General features: G+C 41.3%; 1 protein-coding gene across 1 annotated transcript; it reads right to left on the reverse strand.

The window, feature by feature from the left end:
* Positions 1-2,845: 2,845 nt before the first annotated feature.
* On the reverse strand, positions 2,846-16,017 carry LMOD3 (leiomodin 3). Its single transcript, XM_045991903.1, has 3 exons — positions 15,724-16,017; positions 11,624-13,024; positions 2,846-3,029 (listed from the first exon to the last, which is right to left on the reverse strand). The coding sequence occupies exons 1-3, from the start codon at positions 16,015-16,017 to the stop codon at positions 3,003-3,005; spliced, it is 1,722 nt and encodes a 573-aa protein (XP_045847859.1). The 3' UTR covers positions 2,846-3,002.
* Between the last annotated feature and the right edge of the window lie 3,321 nt (positions 16,018-19,338).

Genomic DNA, 19,338 nt, shown 5'->3' on the forward strand with positions numbered 1-19,338 from the left:
ACTGAGCCACCCAGGCGCCCCAAGAGTGCAACTCTTGATCATAGGGTTGTGAGTTCAAGCCCTGTGTTGGGTTTAGAGATTGCTTAAAATCTTAAAAAAAAAATTTTTTTTAAACAAGTTAAATATATACAATGGAATATTATGCAGCCATCAGAAAGGATGAATATCTAACTTTTCTATCAACATAGACAGGACTGGAAGAGATTATGCTGAGTGAAATAAGTCAAGCAGAGAGAGTCAATTATCATATGGTTTCACTTACTTGTGGAGCATAAGGAATAACATGGAGGACATTAGGAGAAGGAGAGGAGAAGTGAGTTGGGGGAAATTGGAGGAGGAGACAAACCATGGGAGACTGCTGTGGACTCTGAGAAACAAATTGTTTTGGAAGGAAGGGGGTGGGGAGAATGGGTGAGCCTGGTGGTTGGTATTAAGGAGGGGACAGACTGCATGGAGCACTGGGTGTGGTGCATAATGAATTTTGGGAACACTGAAAATAAATAAAATAAAATTAAGATGGTAAAAAAAAACAAGTTAAAATCTTCAACTAAGATTTTTAAGTTAGGAGTGGGTAGGTGGAATAAGTGTTAAGTAAGCGGCTTAGTAAGTAAGATTTGACAAAAATCTGTGTAGTGAAACAGTAAGCTATGAATTTGGATCATCTTTTCTTATCATACTTCTAAAATTAAAGCCGTCTTTTGGGACTATTAGCACTTTTTGAAATTCCTGACTTTATTAATACTGTGGCTATATAAGCAAACATATAAGGTCTTTCAAGAACTTCAACCACTGGGGTCCCTAGGTGGCTCAGTGGGTTAAGCCTCTGCCTTGGGCTCAGGTCATGATCTCAGGGTCATGGGATAGAGCCCCACATTTTGCCTTCTGCTCGGCAGGGAGCCTGCTTCCCCCTCTCTTGCTGCCTGCCCCTCTGCCAACTTGTGATCTCTCTCTCTCTGTGTCAAATAAATAAATGAAATCTTTAAAAAAAAGAAAAAAGAACTTCAACCACTTATTAGTGGCTTTTAAACATTTAAATTTAAAATTTAAACGTTTAAATTTTAAACATTAAATTTAAAATTTAAAAAATTAGTAAGCTTTTAAACATGTTTAGAACACTATGTGCCATGGGTGGTTAGCCTCTTGATGTAGAATATGCTAGACACTTACAAATCTCCTGCTTGGCATGCAAGGAGGTTTTATAGAAATGGTAACATAGGAGAAAAAAACCTCTCAGCTATTTGCTATTGTAAAATCAGTTACCTGATCGAAACTATAGCTATTCAAACGTGGATACTTTAGTACACACTAAATTATCCTTAAAAAAATGGAAACACCATATTTCTTTCCCATGACTTGTCCTAAACAACTTGTGTTGTTTAACTTTTCTCCATTAGATCTATTCTCTCCTAGCCGGTTTTGCTTGTGATGTACCACCTATGATTATATAAAAGGAGAAAGAAAGGGGCGCCTGGGTGGCTCAGTGGGTTAAGCCTCTGCCTTCGGCTCAGGTCATGGTCTGGGGGTCCTGGGATCAAGCCCCGCATCGGGCTCTCTGCTCAGCGGGGAGCCTGCTTCCCCCTCTCTCTCTGCCTGCCTCTCTGCCTGCTTGTGATCTCTGTCAAATAAATAAATAACATTTAAAAAAAAAAAGGAAAAAGAGAGCAGGTGCCATCTGTTCAGTCAGGTAAAGAAGACAGAAAATGCACCAATGTGTGGTTTCCTGATTTCCAATGTTCATGCCACGTCTATACAAAATTTCAGATTTTGTATAAATTTTGATATAAATGTAGATTTATATCTAGTGACTAGACCAGATAATTAAGAACTCTAGGAACTAGGAAAGACCACTGGGGTTGGAGTTGTTTGGAAGATTTTTATGGAGGATTAGGACCTAACCCACCTGTAAAGATGGGGTAGGACTTTGGTAACAGAGAGAAGAAGGAAAGTGTCTTGGAAAGTGTTCCGCGGAAGGGTCAAGGAGAGCAAGGCACAGGGTATGTATGAGGATGTCTTATCAAGAGAAGTATAAAGAATCTGTGGCAGAGCAGACTCAATTACCAAATTGGGAACAGATAATGGAGGGCCTTGTATAATGTTAAGAAACTGAAGGTTAATCCTATAGCAAGTTTCCTTTAGAAGGTTTCTAACGAGACTTATAAGACCAAATTAGCGTCGCCAACTAAACTTACATATATTTCATTAGCGAAAACTAAAAACTTGTCATTAACTATCTTATTTATGCAAAAAGTTTTATTTTTTAAACAAAACAAAAATGCTCTCTGCCTTTGTTCCTTTATATATGGAAACAAGGAAGTCTATACGTATATATGTATATATACCTGCAGGGTTTTTTCCCCATGACTTTTCCTGGAAACACTGTGTTCTCCATGTCCTGTGCCTCCTTGCTCCACTCCTCACAGATACATACCCTTTCCGAAGTACGATGCACCAGGGGAATGGCCAGGAGAGCAAGCCAAACAGGGTTGGAAACTGAAAAACCCGCCTGCTTCTCTGGAGAAGAGCTAACGAACAGGTCTTCAATTTCAGACCATCAGCGGGCCTGGAGTTCAATTCACATTTCCACAGAGTGAAACAGATTTGTGCCATGAATTACAGTAGGAGATGAAGGAAGAAATATTTAACACATCTATAGTATTTATTGTCATTTACCAGAAGAAAGCAATAGTAAAACAAACGTTTATGGGGAAAAAAATTTCTTTTTTTTTTTTAACTGCTGCTGGAAACACAACTAAATATCACCCGAGTCGCTCAAACAGATTGGAAGTAGAAAATGTTGTCCCAGAATAGTAATTTTTTTTTATCTCCCCCTTCCTTGCCAGCCTCTTATTTTGCCCCTGCCTTTACAGAATACTCCTATCAGATGCCAGCCTTGTTCCCAGTTCCACCACCTGGCTCCAGAAGTATGCTGCTGAGACGGTCTCCAAGCTCTGACCAGACTCATTGCCTCAATTCCTTGTTCTTCTAGATTATTCTGTTGCCACTTATGCCAGTTCCTTTGGCAGTTGCACCTGTGGATTGAAGTAGTTGAAAAAAAGGGAAAAAAATTAATCCTGGAAATTCAAGAGTTTGGCAGCAAAAATGACAAAACTTATGTGCAAAATGGATGAGAAATTTGGGCCAGAGAGCCTCCCAAAGTATAATAAAACAACAGTAACAACTGTATCCATCATCTGTGGGGCATTTCATGATGCCAGGGACTGATCTAAGGGCTGTAAGCACTTGGTAAATCATCTCATAAAAACAAAAGGGCAGGGGCGCCTGGGTGGCTCAGTGGGTTAAAGCCTCTGCCTTCGGCTCAGGTCATGATCTCAGGGTCCTGGGATCGAGCCCCACATCGGGCTCTCTGCTCAGCGGGGAGCCTGCTTCCTCCTCTCTCTCTGCCTGCCTCTCCACCTACTTGTGGTCTGTCAGTCAAATAAATAAATAAAATCTTAAAACAAAACAAAACAAAACAAAACAAACCCCAAAAGGGTAGATGCGGAGTCTGCCCAGTTCAAATCCTGGTACTGGTATTACTAGCTGTGCGGTGGCGGGTATCAGTGTTCTCAGCTATAAACTGACCGTAACAGCACGTGTCTAGCAGACAAAGCTATTTTAAGGATTATGTGATAGAAAACAAGTTAGTAAGCAACACCACACTTCAAGAACATTTTCTCATTTTATTCTACAATAGCCTTGTTAAGGAGGGGACAGGCTCAGAGAGAAGGCATTTCCCACCCAGCTGGTTAGTGCCAGGACAGGATTGCAACCCAGATCTGCCTGATGTCAGTACCCAAGCCTGAACCACAAAAAATACCACAAGAGTATACTATAGATGTTCTTTTATAATCTGGCCTTTCCTTTTTGAAGCACATTCCCAATTTGAAGGTCACTTAAATTTAAAAAGCCAAGTATTTGGAGAATGCCCAAGGGCAAAATAAAAGACCAAAGAGTCTGACTGCCCATCAACTTTCAGGTTTGTATCATAAGAACGACTTAAAGAGAAGGCAAGTTCTTAAACAGTGTTGGGTGGTGTACATCTTGGGAGAGTGACTTATCCATCATGCAGGAACCTTCCAGAGGACACTGAAGAAGTATAGAGGACACTCAGAGTTTGTATAATAATGAGTAAGAATTTTTCTCCTGTTCCCCATATCCACCTGCCAATGTGATGAGCCATTTTGGCCATCTGTTACGGCCCCTGCTGCAGCCAGTTTTCTCTCAGCCTTTGGCTGGAAAGATTTCCCAATATCCTGCCCACCAGGGAAACTGCCCTCAAGCAGTTGCTGCTGCCTCCCCAGCCTTCAAACCTGACTTTCAGGATGCACCTTTCTAGGGCTCAACCATGGAGAACACCAACAATGAAGAACACCAGTGAGCCAAAAATACAATACCACGTAGTTAAAATAACTACAGTGCTGCAACAAATAATTAAAACAGTGTGTTCTTTGTATCGCGGAATGGGAAAAAAAGCATTTTATATAATGCTATTCCAGATATATGTTTATATTCAGGGGAGGGATCCAAAACAATACAAATACTTTAAAAAGCAAAATGTGGCACTGACCCAACATAGTAAACCCAGACACATACTGACATAGTTAAAATAGGACCAAGATGGCAATTCAGATCACTGTGAAAAAGAATCAATGGTTGGCTATCATTGATCAGCGATTTGGGAAAAAAAAAAAATCAAAGTGGGTTTCTTGCTCCCTATGTCCTTCTAAAATTTAACCTTTTAACTCATCTGTAATAGGGAATTTAAAAAAAACCCTAAAAGTGATAAAAGCAGCAATAAAAGATGGGCAAATATTTCAGTAAGCTTCAAAAGAAGTCATTTCTAAGCAGAACACAAAAGACAGAAACTAGAGAGGAAAAGATAACTAGCCTTGATGTTATCAATACATAAAACGTACAAACATGGCAATCTGCTTGCCGTATGGTTAGGGAGCCCTGTTTCCCCTTCACTGGTTGGTTAAAATTCGTTTAAGAAAAGTATGTGTGCAGAGCATCACACGGGGCACACACGTATGTACACTCACAGAGACTGGGGCAGAAGGGAAGACCGTCTCCGGGGATTATTTCATTGGGCACATCAAGCTGAATTGCTACTTTCAGTCAACACCCCAGTGGGTGTCCAGAAAGAGCTGAGGAAGCCCTACTCTGAGGAATTCAGAATCTACTAGGAGACCCACACTATACCCATATGGGTGCTCAAGCAGAATGTGGGAGATGCTGAAAGACAGGTATGCAGGAAGGGTCATGGAAATATAAAGGGAGCATATTCACTCCTGATGATTTGTTTGGTTTCTTTTGCTATAAGAAGTCCTGTTTGAGCCAAGTCTGTTTGGATAGTTTTCAAGAGATAGAATTAAAGGTCATATGAGCAGAGGGTATGGAGGCAAGAAAAGAAGGCCCTTCAGGGGAAATATCAAGGGATGTGATTTGTCGTGGGTGCCACAGACTTGTGGTTGTTGTCAGTGTGATGTCCACAGTAGTGGAATCAGTGTCACCAAGGACCTGGAGAGAAATGCAAATTCTCAGGCAGCACCCAAAATCCATTGAATCAGGATCTCTAGAGACGGGCTCAGGAATCTGTACTCAGCCTTCCAGGTGGTTCTGATGATGCTAAAATTTAAGACTTACTATCACAAACTTCAGAAATATTGTACACCATAAACTCTTTTTCCAACTAGGTATTAGGAAAAGGCAGTTCCTATGCTCTGTAGTTCTGGTCAACACATGCTCTTTCAGAATGAGTTTGAAATATTACACAGCTCTTTCCCGGGGAGGCCTCTTGTATAAGGAACGGATGGAACAAATAAAATAAGAAACAAAAATAGAGGGCAGAGGGAAAAGTCGTTGAAGACAGCTCTGGGGCTTTAGACCCAAATGTGAAAGAGAAGGGAAAGAACAGTGAACACAGGGAACCAGAAACACAAGCAGGCCTCAACTCAAGAGGTTGGCTGGGGAAAGACTGAACGAAGGTGATAAGAAAACTCCAGTGATCTAAACGGAAAGAGAGGTCTGGGAAGTATCGTAGATTATGTGACAATGGAAACAAAAGAAGATAAAATGGAAAAGAGGAGGAAATTGCCGAAGTATGGAATCCAGAAATCCTTAAGAGAAAGAAGATCTTGTTAATGAGGCGAAGAAGTAATGGCCAGAGGTGGAAATGAAGACTCCATGGTCTATAATGTCCCATTTCATAACTACCTACAGGTCATGGAGTCTTTTGGCGAACCAAGGCTGCTTTTGATAGTCTTTTCTTTTTTTAAGGTTTTATTTATTTATTGGCAGACAGAGATCACAAGTAGACAGAGAGGCAGGCGGGGGGTGCAGGGAGCAGGCTCCCTGCTGAGCAGAGAGCCCAATGTGGGGCTTGATCCCAGGACCCTGAGATCATGACCCGAGCCAAAGGCAGAGGCTTAACCCACTGAGCCACCGAGGTGCCCCATGCTTTTGATATTCTTAAACTGAAGTCTTTCCAAAGGAGAAATTTAGCTGTGTTTTTAGGCAACGGGGTGGAAGCAATCCAGGTATATAGAGGTGAGCCCAAGGTGAAACTGAGTGAATGTTAAACCACCTTCTTTGATTGGCACTGAAGCCTGTGTGTGCTATAAATGCATTTGGCACTGGGCATTGATATCGGTAAATGAAATCGACACGGATGGGATCTTATCTCAGGGAGAAGTACAAAGACCCATCTGGGATGGTAGGTAGTGAATGGTCCACAGAATTTTTCAGGATAAAGGGAAATCCCGGGGCACCTGGGTGGCTCAGTTGTTTAAGCCTCTGCCTTTGGCTCAGGTCATGATCCCAGGATCCTGGGATTGAACCCCAAGTTGAGTCAGGCTCTCTGCTGAGCGGGGAGCCTGCTTCTTCCTCTCTCTCTCTCTGCCTTCCTCTCTGCTTGCTTGTGATCTCTGTCTCTCAGGTAAATGGATAAAATCTTTAAAAAAAAAAAAAAAAGGAAGGAAGAAAAAGAAAATCCCACATTTGCCCAGGGAGGGGTAAGCCTCCAATTAACTCAGTTATTAACTCATCAGGAAAGGAATCTGTGATTACTGAACAAATTTACTTCGTTAGACAAGTCAGAGAGTTTTAAAAGCACAGCTAAAAACAAGAACAAAACAAACGAAAAAATTCTACAGGAGCCAAGTAAGTAATGTCAACAAGTGAAACAGGCCAGGTGTTAGGCAGTAGGGCATGGTGGAGACTGAGAAAAACTGGAAAGTCCATTATCTGTCTTAAGAGAGAAGCCAAATGCCAAATCCAGCTGATGAGTGCCATGCAAATGCAAGTCCACGGTGGCCAGCTCTGATGTTTCAGGTGGTGCCAGAGAACTAAGTGTTATTATGGGATGTTTTAAATTTGGTACAACAAAATCCAAGCCAAACACTCCAGGTCTGCAGATGTGACTGACAGTCGGCCTGTTCTCACATACCTGGCCCACAGAACACACCTCTCTTAAACTGGGTAAACGGGCAGCTTCTGGGAGGACGTAGCATTTAAGCCAAGCCAGTGTACAGATTTCCCTTTATTCTTTGCTACCAACTTCATTTTAAGGGTCCCACACCAGAAATATGGCATGGGGGAGAGAACAGGCATTGAAATGAAAAAAATACAATTAAAAACTATAAACGGACTGCTTGATGGGATATGTTTTGCATATACAAAATTACTATTTCCAAGTCCATGAGAGGAAAACAGAAGACTGAAAAAGGAAAACAAGACTATCTAAGACTAAATCATTTATGTTTTTGGATATTCAAGATTCCAGTTAGGATCCTCAGCTTTTAAAAAATCACAACAAAAATGAAATCTTGCTATTTGCAATGGCGTGGATGGAACTAGAGGGTATTATATTATATTATATTATATTATATTATATATAAGTCAGTCAGAGAAAGGCAATGATCATATGAGCTCACTGGTATGTGGAATTTAAGAAACAAAACAGAGGAGTATGAGGAAGAGAGGAAAAAAAAATAAAACAAGGTGAAATCAGAGAGGGAGATAAACCATGAGTGGCTCTTAATCATAGGAAACAAACTGAAGGTTACTGGAGGGGAGGGAAGTAACTCCAGTTACTGGAGTTACTGGAGGGAGGGGAGCGTTACTGGAGGGGAGGAGATAAGTGGGTGATGAACATTAAGGAAGGTATGTGATGCAATGAGCACTGGGTATTATATAAGACTGATGAACCACAGACCCGTACCCCTGAAACCAATAATACATTATATGTTAGTTAATTGAATTTAAATGGAAAAATCACAACATTTTACACTTTAATTCTAACCTCATCCTTGAAAACCCGGGGGTTTGGAGGGCATCTCTGTCCACCAGTCCAAGAGGGGGGGAGAAAAACCTAAAAACCTTTAGTTTCACTTTTCCCAAATGAGGGCTGTTATGTCTCATTTGACTGGCTAAAAATACCCCTTTCTGCTGGGATTTTGTCGTATCACCACCAATGGTGTTTTCTGTGTTCCACTCAGTCTACGAGGCACATTTTGTGGCATTTCCACAGATCCCCAAATCAGAAAGCATCTGACAGTCCGTAAACTTTACAACAGTTGACGGCAGATTCGAGCACGAACACACCATGGCTTTCCACTCTAGGAGCAGCCCCATTAACTATGCAGGCAGATGTGTTGCCATTTAGAGTAGCTTTTGGAAGAAGGACAACTTGACAAGACGGGGTGGGAATGTAACAACTCTTTGTACTATTTTTGAACTTCTGCAAGTCAAAATGATTTCACAATAAAAAGACTGTCTTCCAAAAAGATCCCACTGCGATTCAGCATGAAAGCAGAAATTTACTATGGATGCAGCAAGGAAAACAATTTGATCGGTGGGGAACAAAGGGACATTAGTGGAGTCAATTTCGGTCAGTGGGATGAAAGCATTTGCACATTTTTTTTTTCCCAGAGCATTCACAGGACTATGTGTATGAAGTTGTGTGACGTTCTCTATCTCATGTACCTGCAGAGAGGCCTCTCACTAGCCAAGCCAGGCAGGTGTAAGCAGGAGAAATTGCCAATCCCTTGGAACAGACAAAAGACACTTCAAAGCAGAGGCTGATTTGCAAGACAATCATTCAAAAATCATGTCAGCATTTACTTTGAAGTGTGTTTCTTTCTTAACAGACATCAAGCACAAAACAAAACACAGCTTAAAATTGATAGCTGTTTAGAACTGATAAAATAGAAAATGTAGCAATTAGCCAGGGGTTGCGTTTTTGTGGTTATCCTCATTAATTTATTTTAATGTCATTTGTTCTAGAATCTGGACTCAAAGTTGAAGTGTTTTGGTTGACTAAAAGGCAGAGGGTCCTGGCTGTGGAAGTTATAAAACCAAGACTGTAAGTTCCATGAGGTCAAGACGGTGCCTGTCTTATTTGGCCCGTGTCCCTGTCCCCTCTGATGGTACCTGACACACAGGTACACTACGTAAGTGCTACACTAACAAATAAGTGAATGGGCAGAATGGAACAGACTCCAGGGTAAGCAGACTTGCTCAGTAGAATACTCCCTTGGAAGGCAGGGAATTGGGTTGGAAAATCATCCAAACTTCATTCTCTCTTCTATTCTGAATCCACAGGTCACCTCTAATGCAGATTTTAGAAAGACTTCTCTTGGGGCCCCTGGCTGGCTCAGTTGATTGAATCTCACTCTTTCTTTTAAAGATTTTATTTATTTCAGAGAAAGAGAGAAAGAGCATACACTAATAGGGGAGGGGCAAAGGGACAAGGAGACACCCAGTTCAACAGGGAGCCTGATGAAGGACTTGATTCCAGGACCCTGACTTGCCAAAGGCAGACACTTAACTGACTGAGCCACCCAGGCATCCCACTTGTCTGAAGCTTGATTTCAGCTCAGGTCATGATCTCAGGGTGGTAAGATCAAGCCCAGCATCGGGCTCTGTGCTGGGTGTGGAGCCTACTTAACATACACTCTCTCCCTCTGCCCCTCCTCCCCCTGTGTGCACTCTTTCCATCTCTTAAAAAAAAAAAAAAAAAAAAAAAAAAAAAAAAAAAAAAAAAAGACTCCTCTCAGTCTTTTCAGACTGTTATTTTCTCTTGGTACAGCCTCCAAGGCAGCTTGAATATGCTTTACCAATGACTGGTTACACAGTGACAGAGTTAGTTTCTCTCAAATCAACACCCCAAGCCACCCCCCTACAGAGGGTCTGGCTGCCTAGAGAAGAGCAGGTGCAGAAACTCTTTATCTAGTACCCAAGGGCAGGCAAACAGCTCTTGCCTGACCTCAGGGGACCTTCTAGTGTTCTCACCCTGCTCTACCCAAGGAAGAATCAGAATCCCTCTATGACACAGAGGAAAGTCATCTTTGATTTAGAAGAATGGAATGCTGTCAATTCTGCATTACCCGGAGATGGGAATAAGGGACATACATCTGTATAACACAACTTGAAGAAATTGTGACTCCCTATGATAAAATAATAGATGGACTGTTTGGCTCTATTACACTCTAGATTTTAAAATAATACAGTTCAGGGCGCCTCAGTGGCTCAGTGGGTTAAAGCCTCTGCCTTCGGCTCAGGTCATGATCTCAGGTCCTGGGATCGAGCCTTGCATTGGGCTCTCTGCTCAGCAGGGAGCCTTCTTCCCTTCCTCTCTCTCTGCCTGTCTCTCTGCCTACTTGTGATCTCTGTCTGTCAAATAAATAAATAAAATCTTAAAATAAAACAATACAGTTCATTATTAAGTACCTATGACTTTTGGACATACGCCTTTCAGATTCCATAGATGCTATCATTGTAATGACAAAAAAAATCTTATTTCTTCAACTTCACCTGCAAGGAATACACATTTTCGTGTATCGGCAGCAGTTAATCATGAATCACTTTAAACATTAAAGCTGAAATCATAGTCAAACCTCCATTCATTCACGGAGCCTAAAATCGATAACCATTTAGAACTGATGGAAAACAGAAAATGTAGCAATTAGCCAGGGGTTATGGAGATGCTAACCTGATGTTTACCGTTTTTCTGGCCACCTAAACAGTGAAGAGTACAGAAATGCAATTGCAGGTAGTCTCTCTTCATCTACTAAAAAAGAACTAACTATTTTTAAACATTCTGGAAGCACTCAGTTATTTACAAATGACGGCCTAAATTAGGCTTCGTCCTTACTTATTCCTGCAGCAGGTTCCTCGAGATCTCTGAAGGTCAGCTCTGCGGCTGGGGTGGATAAAGGCTTGGCCCTGAACCTGGAGCTGAATTTCAGTGTCGATTCTACCACTTTCTAGCTCTATCTCCTATACATGGTACTGAACTTCTCTAAGCCTCAGTTTCTCTTTCATAAAATAGGGAGAATAATACCACCTACCTCCCAGGTTGTTAAGATGATGAGTTAATTCATATAATGCATCTGGCCTACAATAATTGCTTAATACACCTCAGCTGTGAATAGCACTGTTACAAAGTTGTCTAGTTGTATATGCGTCCTTGGGGATAACTAGTAATTTTGTTGCCCTGGTAATGCTGATGGCTTCCTCTGGTTAGTCACCACTAGTGAGACTCTCTCAGGGTTAAAACGAACAGGGGCTAGAGGTGGGATACCCTGAAGGTCGTTCACCATTTCTCCTCCCCTCTACTTACGGGCTTAAGATAGGCGACGTTGCTGTGGCGGATGTCATTCAAGAGTTGATCTCTGGGAGTGATTTCCACCAGCGGGGGTGGCCTGTTTCTCGGCACCGGTTTGAGCGTTCTGATGACATCTTTGAGGTTGGTCTTCTCGGGTGGCTCTCTGGCCTCGGGCATCCGAGACTTGCGTTGGATCCTCTTCAGCTTCACCACCCGGAAGGAGTCAGGGTCCGTCCTGTACTTCGGGGGCTGTGACGGCTTCTTCATCATTTCATTCTGTCGATTGAAGGCGGCTGCTTGGGTGTTGGGAGGCTGCGGAGGAGGCTGAAGGAACTCCTGCATCCTGGGATCGGGCATGGGTCCCCCCAGCCTCTCCCACATTCCAGGTGGCAGCCCCAACCCGTTCTCCAACATGGCTATCAACTTCCTCTGCTCTTTGAGCTGCTGCTGCTTTTGTTCCTCTTGTCTTTTCTGCCGTTGCTTGTCCTGATTCCTGGTGAGCAGGTTGGTCACCACCATTCTGGGACCCGGGAGCTCAAAATGGTAGCCCATCTTCAGGAGAGTGGTGTTTGCCTTCAACAGCCGGGAGATTTCCATTTCGGCATGGTGGCCCAGCATGTGCCTTTGATTGTGAAACCGAAGTTCGGTGAGCGTCTCGTTGAACTGGAGACACCTCATGATGGCCACGATTCCCTTCCCCGTGATGAAGTTGGACTCGATGTTGAGAGTGGTGATGCTCCTGTTTTCCCGCAGCATGTTCGCCAAGGCGAACGCGACGTTCTCATCCGCGCCCACGTTGGCTAAGCTGAAGGTTTTGATGTGTTTGTTTTTCTTCATTGCGTTGACGAAGTCCAGCAACATCTCCTTGGGGATGTTTTCAATGTTGTTCAGGTTGAGCTCCTTCATGTCAGGGTCATTCTGTCTAACACGCCTCAAGCTCCCATCCAGGTCTGTTTGGTTTCCCGAAGGCCTTGCACTTACCTTTAGAAAACTGGTATCTAGAGCTAACTTCTTGGGATCTAATTTTGATATTTTCTTCTCACTTTTTTCTTGGGCCTCTGGTCCATCTTTCTGTTCTCCAAATGCCTTCTTAGCTACTTGTGCGCAGCTGCTCTCCCCATTTCTAATCTGCTGCGCTATCCCACCTTGCACACCTCTTTGTGGCTTTTCCACACTCTCTTCACTGTCATCATCTCCTTCCTCATCTTCATCCTCGTCATCTTCATCCTCGTCATCCTCATCCTCATCATCTCCTTCATCTTCTTCACCATCAGCATCATCAGTTTCTGGGACATCGCTGCTGCCTTTTGATTCTCTTTTATTTGCAGCAATTTCGTTGTTGAGCTTTTCTTTTAAATACTGGGACACATTTTTATTACCTTTGCCTACTTCTTCGTGGTGCTCTTGAGTGCCCGCCTAAAAGAGAGGTTTATGAAGGTTAGAACACATGGAGATGGAGAAACAGGAAGCAGAGCAGTCGCTACTGGAAATAAGAGATTTATTAGGAAGTGAAATGAGTAAGCAATTAAATGGTGTGTATAGTATTCCATTTGTGTGTGTATACATATATGCAAACACACAATATATAAAAGCTTATAAGTATATAGGAAAAACAAGTCTATGGTAATGCTTACCCAATTATTAGTTCTCTCTTAAAAAGAGAGAACTATTAAGGTAATTGAGAAGGGAGCAGTGCCTGGCCAGCTCAGTCAGAGGAGCATGTGACTCCTGATCTCAGGGTTATGAGTTCAAGTCCATGTTGGCTGTAGAGATTACTTTTAAAATAAAATAAAATAGGGGCGCCTGGGTGGCTCAGTGGTTTAGGCCTCTGCCTTTGGCTCAGGTCATGATCCCATGCTCCTGGAATCGAACCCTGCATCGGGCTCTCTGTTCAGTGGGGAGCCTGCTTCCTCCTCTTTCTCTGCCTGTTTCTCTGCCTACTTGTGATCTCTATATATCAAATAAATAAATAAAATCTTTAAAAAAAAGATAACTGGAGAGGGGATGCATATAATTCTAAAGTGTTTAAGTATTTTTTTTAAATACACGTATTAGTTTTGTAAGCAAATATAATCTCAATAAAGATGAACTTTTATAGCCATACTACAGATAGATACAAACACATTTTTTTTGGTTGTGTTTATCTCATTCCTATGGTAAAATGAAACATAATTTTGTTTTTGAATTCTCTATTGTTTTTAAAAATTGTGTTCAATTCTAGAAGCGGTCCAAAAATTATTTGCTTTGAAAACCTTATGGAGTTATCGATCAATATATTGAAGTCTTTTTTTTTTTTATATATAGCTAAATAGGCATTTTTGTGTTCAATAGTCCTGGGTTACACAAATTACTCATTGCTCCAAACAAAACTTACATCCCAAGATACCTGCTAATCTAGTATAATGTGTATATCAACTTTCCCTGAAAACATAACATACTGTGGGAAAAATGAGAGCATTCTGATACTCTGAAATATACCAAAGACCTAGACTTGGATTTTTTGTCTCCTCAGCTCTATGACCACTATCCTGACTACTCAAGGACAGGATCATGAGTCTAGTTTCTTTTGAAAAAAAAGTGTCTAGGGGGCAGTGCTGGCTACAAAAGAGGATGGTATTATACGGATCTTTAGAAACAATGCTTTGGGGGCACCTGGGTGGCTCAGTGGGTTAAAGCCTCTGCCTTCAGCTCAGGTCATGGTCTCAGGGTCCTAGGATCGAGCCCCGACTCAGGCTCTCTGCTCAGCAGGGAGTCTGCTTCCGCCTCTCTCTCTGCCTGCCTCTCTGCCTACTTGTGATCTCTGTCAAATAAATAAATAAAATCTTAAAATAAACCACACACAATGCCTTAGTCTAGAAAGGAAATTAGCAGTCTCTAAACAATGATGTTTATTAGATTCTTGCTTATCAATTAGTGTGCTTTCCTATACCACATGTGTACCTCATAGGTGTTGTTTCGAAAGCTGGTGTAGCATTTTCAACCAAGAACTTGCTCTTCTTGCTTACAACATATGGTAGGTTGGAAGTGACAGTTGGCAACAGTCATCCTAACCACCTTAAAGCCTTCCCCACTGCATTTCTCATCTGTCCCAGTAGGGGGAGACAATCATCAAGCTGTTTAAATTATACTAAGGGAAGACAAAAGTGTTCAAAGTACCCAGTTTTCTTTTTCTGAAATTTGCATTCAGAATAGAATTGGTTTTTACTCCAACTGTATAATATAGTCACTCCAAATAGCTGCAGACTGTACCTTAAACTCCAAACTGACTAAACGGGCAATTTCTTAAATTTAGTACATGTTTAAACTCTTCTGACCCTGAAACCAGGTTTGTAAGTTTCCTTAATCACAGCCAGCATGATAGAAATGTGACAAGACATAGCTGTATCAGCAGGTATAACTAGAAGAGTCTTTACCTGTGGGGATCTTGGTCTTCCTTTGGCTTTGTCCTTTTTAAGTGGAATGTTAAGAAAAGTATGCTGATAAACGATAGGTTCATAGATGCAACTGCAATTCTAGTGGCCATATAAGAAATATATTTCAGAGAGAACAGTCTTTACAACAACTATTCAATAGCTATCGATTTCTAAATGTATTACTGATATCCAATAAACTGTGTTAATATGGAATTTTGGGGGTTATTTGACATGGTTGAACTATAGGTTATGTGGCGGGACCAGAAGGGCTGTGACACCCTGGCAATTTTCCGTGGAACACTACCTATGAATGTGTAAGCGGAAGGAGGGGTACAGAGCATTCATCAGCTTCTTAAAGCATCCTGTGTGCCAAAAAAAAAGGAGTTAAGGACAAATTCTTATGAGCTAATTCATTAAGATCATGTCTGTAGAATCAGGCTTTCCTACACAGTGAACCCCACAACCATTTTTTAAAAAAAGAGACATTTACACGAAAACTACCACTTTTCCTTCCCAGTTATACCATGTAAGTGTTTCAGGAAGTTCCAGTCCGACATCAGATTAAATGTTAATGACCTAATCTAGCAGCGGCCACAAAACAAGACCAAACATGAAGTCTTGAGAAATGGACAGTTGCCACAGGGACACCTGTCACTCGGGCCCAGGCAGACGTTTCTTTGCTGTACACAAATTCCTGATTACCTGGGACGGCACAAAGGTGACAGGGACACGTTCGTCTTCCAGCATACGTCTGGATGCCTTTTGCCAATACATATAATCCATTAGAGACTTATGGTCAAAATTTCCTGTGGGTGGTTTGTCGGTCTGATCCTTCTGAATCATTCCAACGGGAAGCCTGGGGTCAGGGGCCATCACTTCCATTTCTGATTGCAGTTTTCTCAGCTCTTCAGGGGACAGGTTGGCCAAGATTTCATCTTCATCAATCTCCTCATCAAAGAGTTCTTCTTCGTCTGAATTCCTGCTGTGTTCTGACATGATCTTTTTTTCCCCCCCTGTATTTTTCTCTGTCACTAGAAGAGGAGAAAAAATCAAAGACTCTCTCCAAATAATCAAAAACTCTCAAGGAATTCCCTCCAGTTAACAAACATTAAAGGTTAACACTGCTTAAAGAGGTTTTCACCCCTGAGGATCCCAGTGGCCTGTGCTGAGCAGCTGGGGGGTGGGGACTGTAGCTAAGCTCACGCCGTATCTATATTAAGCAGGGCTTGGCTGGAGAGCTCAATTTATGAAACTACTGTGCGGCTCTCATTTTGACTTGAGTCAGCTGTGCAAATCCATCTGACATTTCGGTGCAGCTGCTGAGGTCTGCCAGCGAGTACCGGGTCTAGAGAATCTCTACGGGGATAAAATCAGTTCTTCCCAGGTACTGTCACACCCGAGTTCATGCAGCCCACACACACACACTGCAACACTACAGGGGAGATCACTTCTTTTTATTTAGCAGACTAGAGCAACTTACACGTTTTGGGAGGGAAGATCCAACCAGCGACTGGAGTTCCACAGAAGTAAAAATTCAACTTGTGAGTGGAACTCGAGCTCTCAGGGCTTCTCTCTTCACGCCAGGGTGACTCTGGAAGCAAACCGGCACACAGCAGAGCAGAGGTCTGGCTCTGTTTCTCATTTCCAGTGTAAGCTGAACCTCTGCAAGATGTCCTTATTTGCATCTCGATCCTGTGATCTAACAGACGGGGACAACCAGCGCTTGAATTCCACTATAAGCAAGGAGTTTAATATTCTAAATAATTGGTTTTTCTTACTAAGTATCCATTAGCTAGGATAAATTGAAGTGGGTCACAAATGAAATGTAACAAACCCCAAACTGTTAAAGTCCTGGAAGAAACCATGAGAGGATTTTTCTTTTTTTATGTCCTCAGAGGGCAGTATTTAATCCAAATGACAAATGCACATTTCTTTGACCCAGATATTCCTCTTTTGGCAATGTATCCTACAGATATGCTATCGATAGGGGTGAAATGACAGGTGCACAGAATTATTCAATATAACAGTATAGAACAGTATGTGTTATATGTTATTTGTAGAAGAAGTTAAAGAATATAGGTATATATATACACAAATTTTATCAACATAACAGATCCTTGGAAAAGATATGCAAGAAACCATTTTTGGAGAGAAGAGCGGCTTGTCTGGGAGATGGGGCCTGGAAAGACTTTGTTACTGTATACCTTTCATAATTGCCAACTTTGGGACTTTATGAATATAATGCTTTGTCAAGCTTTTAATGCTTATTTCAATGCTTATTCAATGCTTATTTGTACATTTATTGTATAAAAGTTAAGTAACACAGGGAAGGATAAAGAAAATAAAAATTTTCCCCTCTGTCCACTAAGAGCTACCACTAGTAACATTTTGGCTTATTATTCCAGTCCATTCTTCCAGGCATATGAACCAAATAATCTTTTGTCATCTCTCTTTTTTTTTACTTACAAAATCAGGATTTTCCCATGGCATTTTTTCTACTACTACATAATTTTTAATAGCTCTCTGTTAAGACTCTGTATATGGATAGACAATAATTTATGTAAGCAATCCCCAATTGTTGAATATTTGGACTGTTTTCAATTCTCATAAGCACAAGGAGTTCTTTAATAAACAACCCCTCTAGCTAAATAATTATAGATGTGTAAAGTTATTTCCTTAGGATAAGCTGAATACATTCTAAGAAGTGAAATTGCTGGGTCCAAGAGTATGAAGAAGTAGAAGGCTTTTCATACGCCTAAGTGATCTCAATACTTTTGCAAATCATCCCCAATACATATATATTATTTGCAAGTTACGTATGTAACTATTCTAATATATCACTTATAGATATTATATTTATAATATACGTGGCCAAATATTCTTACGTAAATAATATTCATAATTATAAATGTTAATTTTGGGCATATGTTTTGTTAAATACACACACACATGTACAGCTATGTAACAAAACATATCCAGAAAAATCAAATGTGGGAAGTTTTAAATGGATGTTCTAATGTTTTCTTCCCATCCCAGTTATTTATTTTGAACACTCCAAGGTTGAGAAACTTTTCAAAGATATGGCTAAATGACTCCCAAGAAATTTATTAGCAATTTACTTGAATGATCATGGTAACGTAAAGGACACAGGTGCATGGTGGCACCATAGCATTGTCCTCTTGCTCTCAGGTCTTCCTACTCTCCCTGTAAAACGGACAGACGTTCATGACTTCGGGGGCAAGGAGGTAGACCACTTTGCCAATAACTCACTTGCAAACCATCATTTCATAGACTGCATTTGCCAGTAGTCTAAAGAGACTTGATTAAGAAGAGTTTTGTGTTCAAGGTGTTTGGGAAATGTGAAATTCCGCTCTTGCTTTTTAAAGATGTGTGTAGCACCTGAGTTTTTTAACACTGAGAAATCACACACAAAAGAAACCAATTTGTTTAATCCAATTTGTTTAATCATTTAATTCATGCCTCCCGCCCCCCGCCCCCCCCCCAAATCATTTATTACTATCCTGTGCAATTAAATTTCCAAATTCATACTTTGGGGCATACTGATCTAAATATGAAAGAAAGATCTGGTATCAGTCCGCTGGATTCATGTTCTAGCTGAATTCCTTACTATGTGCTATCGGACAACTTACTTGGCCCAATTACCTCATCATATCAAAGGGATCAGAGAATAATAGTTACCATATACAATTACCGAGAGACCGGCAGGAGGTTATATATAGCTACCCAAATTAAGCAGGATCGTGCATGGCACAGAGCAAGCCCTTAATAAGTGTTAACTATTCCTACTCTCATTTTTCATGGATAACCACAGAAAGACTTAAAGAAAAACAAACACAGTTATAAAATGTAACACATTTTGTAAACCATTTCCATGGGAGAAACCATTATAGTGATGTCAATCAACAAAGGGCTTGAAAAAAATCTCGTTGCTTTTACAGAAAGCAAGAGGCTTTTAGATGGGACTGCGTCTAAGGAAAATAGAACACCACCATTTATTTTGTTAACAGCCAGCTCTCCCAAGAAAGACGATCTGAATTGTTGCTTGTAAGTTTTCAGATTTAAATTCTCTCCTGGTGACAAACGTTTCTGATGATCAAAAGCGGATTGAGGAAGTGCTGTAAGGGGCGCTCTTTCAGCTAACTTCCATCCTGCTGAGCGAGTTCAGGAAGAGCCTACATCTCTCCCAGCTGCTTCCGCTGCGCAGTTTACTCATATGCTGACAGAGAGGGTTTTGCTGGTGTAATTAGCCTCATTTGACACACAGATGATTGAGCTGGGTTTCGGTCTTGACGATGC

This window comes from Meles meles, chromosome 20, assembly GCF_922984935.1.
Source record: "Meles meles chromosome 20, mMelMel3.1 paternal haplotype, whole genome shotgun sequence".
NCBI lineage: Eukaryota > Metazoa > Chordata > Mammalia > Carnivora > Mustelidae > Meles > Meles meles.

Coding starts and splice junctions, on each gene's coding strand:
- LMOD3 (XM_045991903.1), bottom strand. CDS start 16,017: ATGTCAGAACACAGCAGGAATTCAGACGAAGAAGAACTCTTTGATGAG. Junction 13,025..15,723: donor TCACCTTTGTGCCGTCCCAG/GTAATCAGGAAT, acceptor CCTCTCTTTTAG/GCGGGCACTCAAGAGCACCA. Junction 3,030..11,623: donor ACGTCGCCTATCTTAAGCCC/GTAAGTAGAGGG, acceptor TTCAATCCACAG/GTGCAACTGCCAAAGGAACT.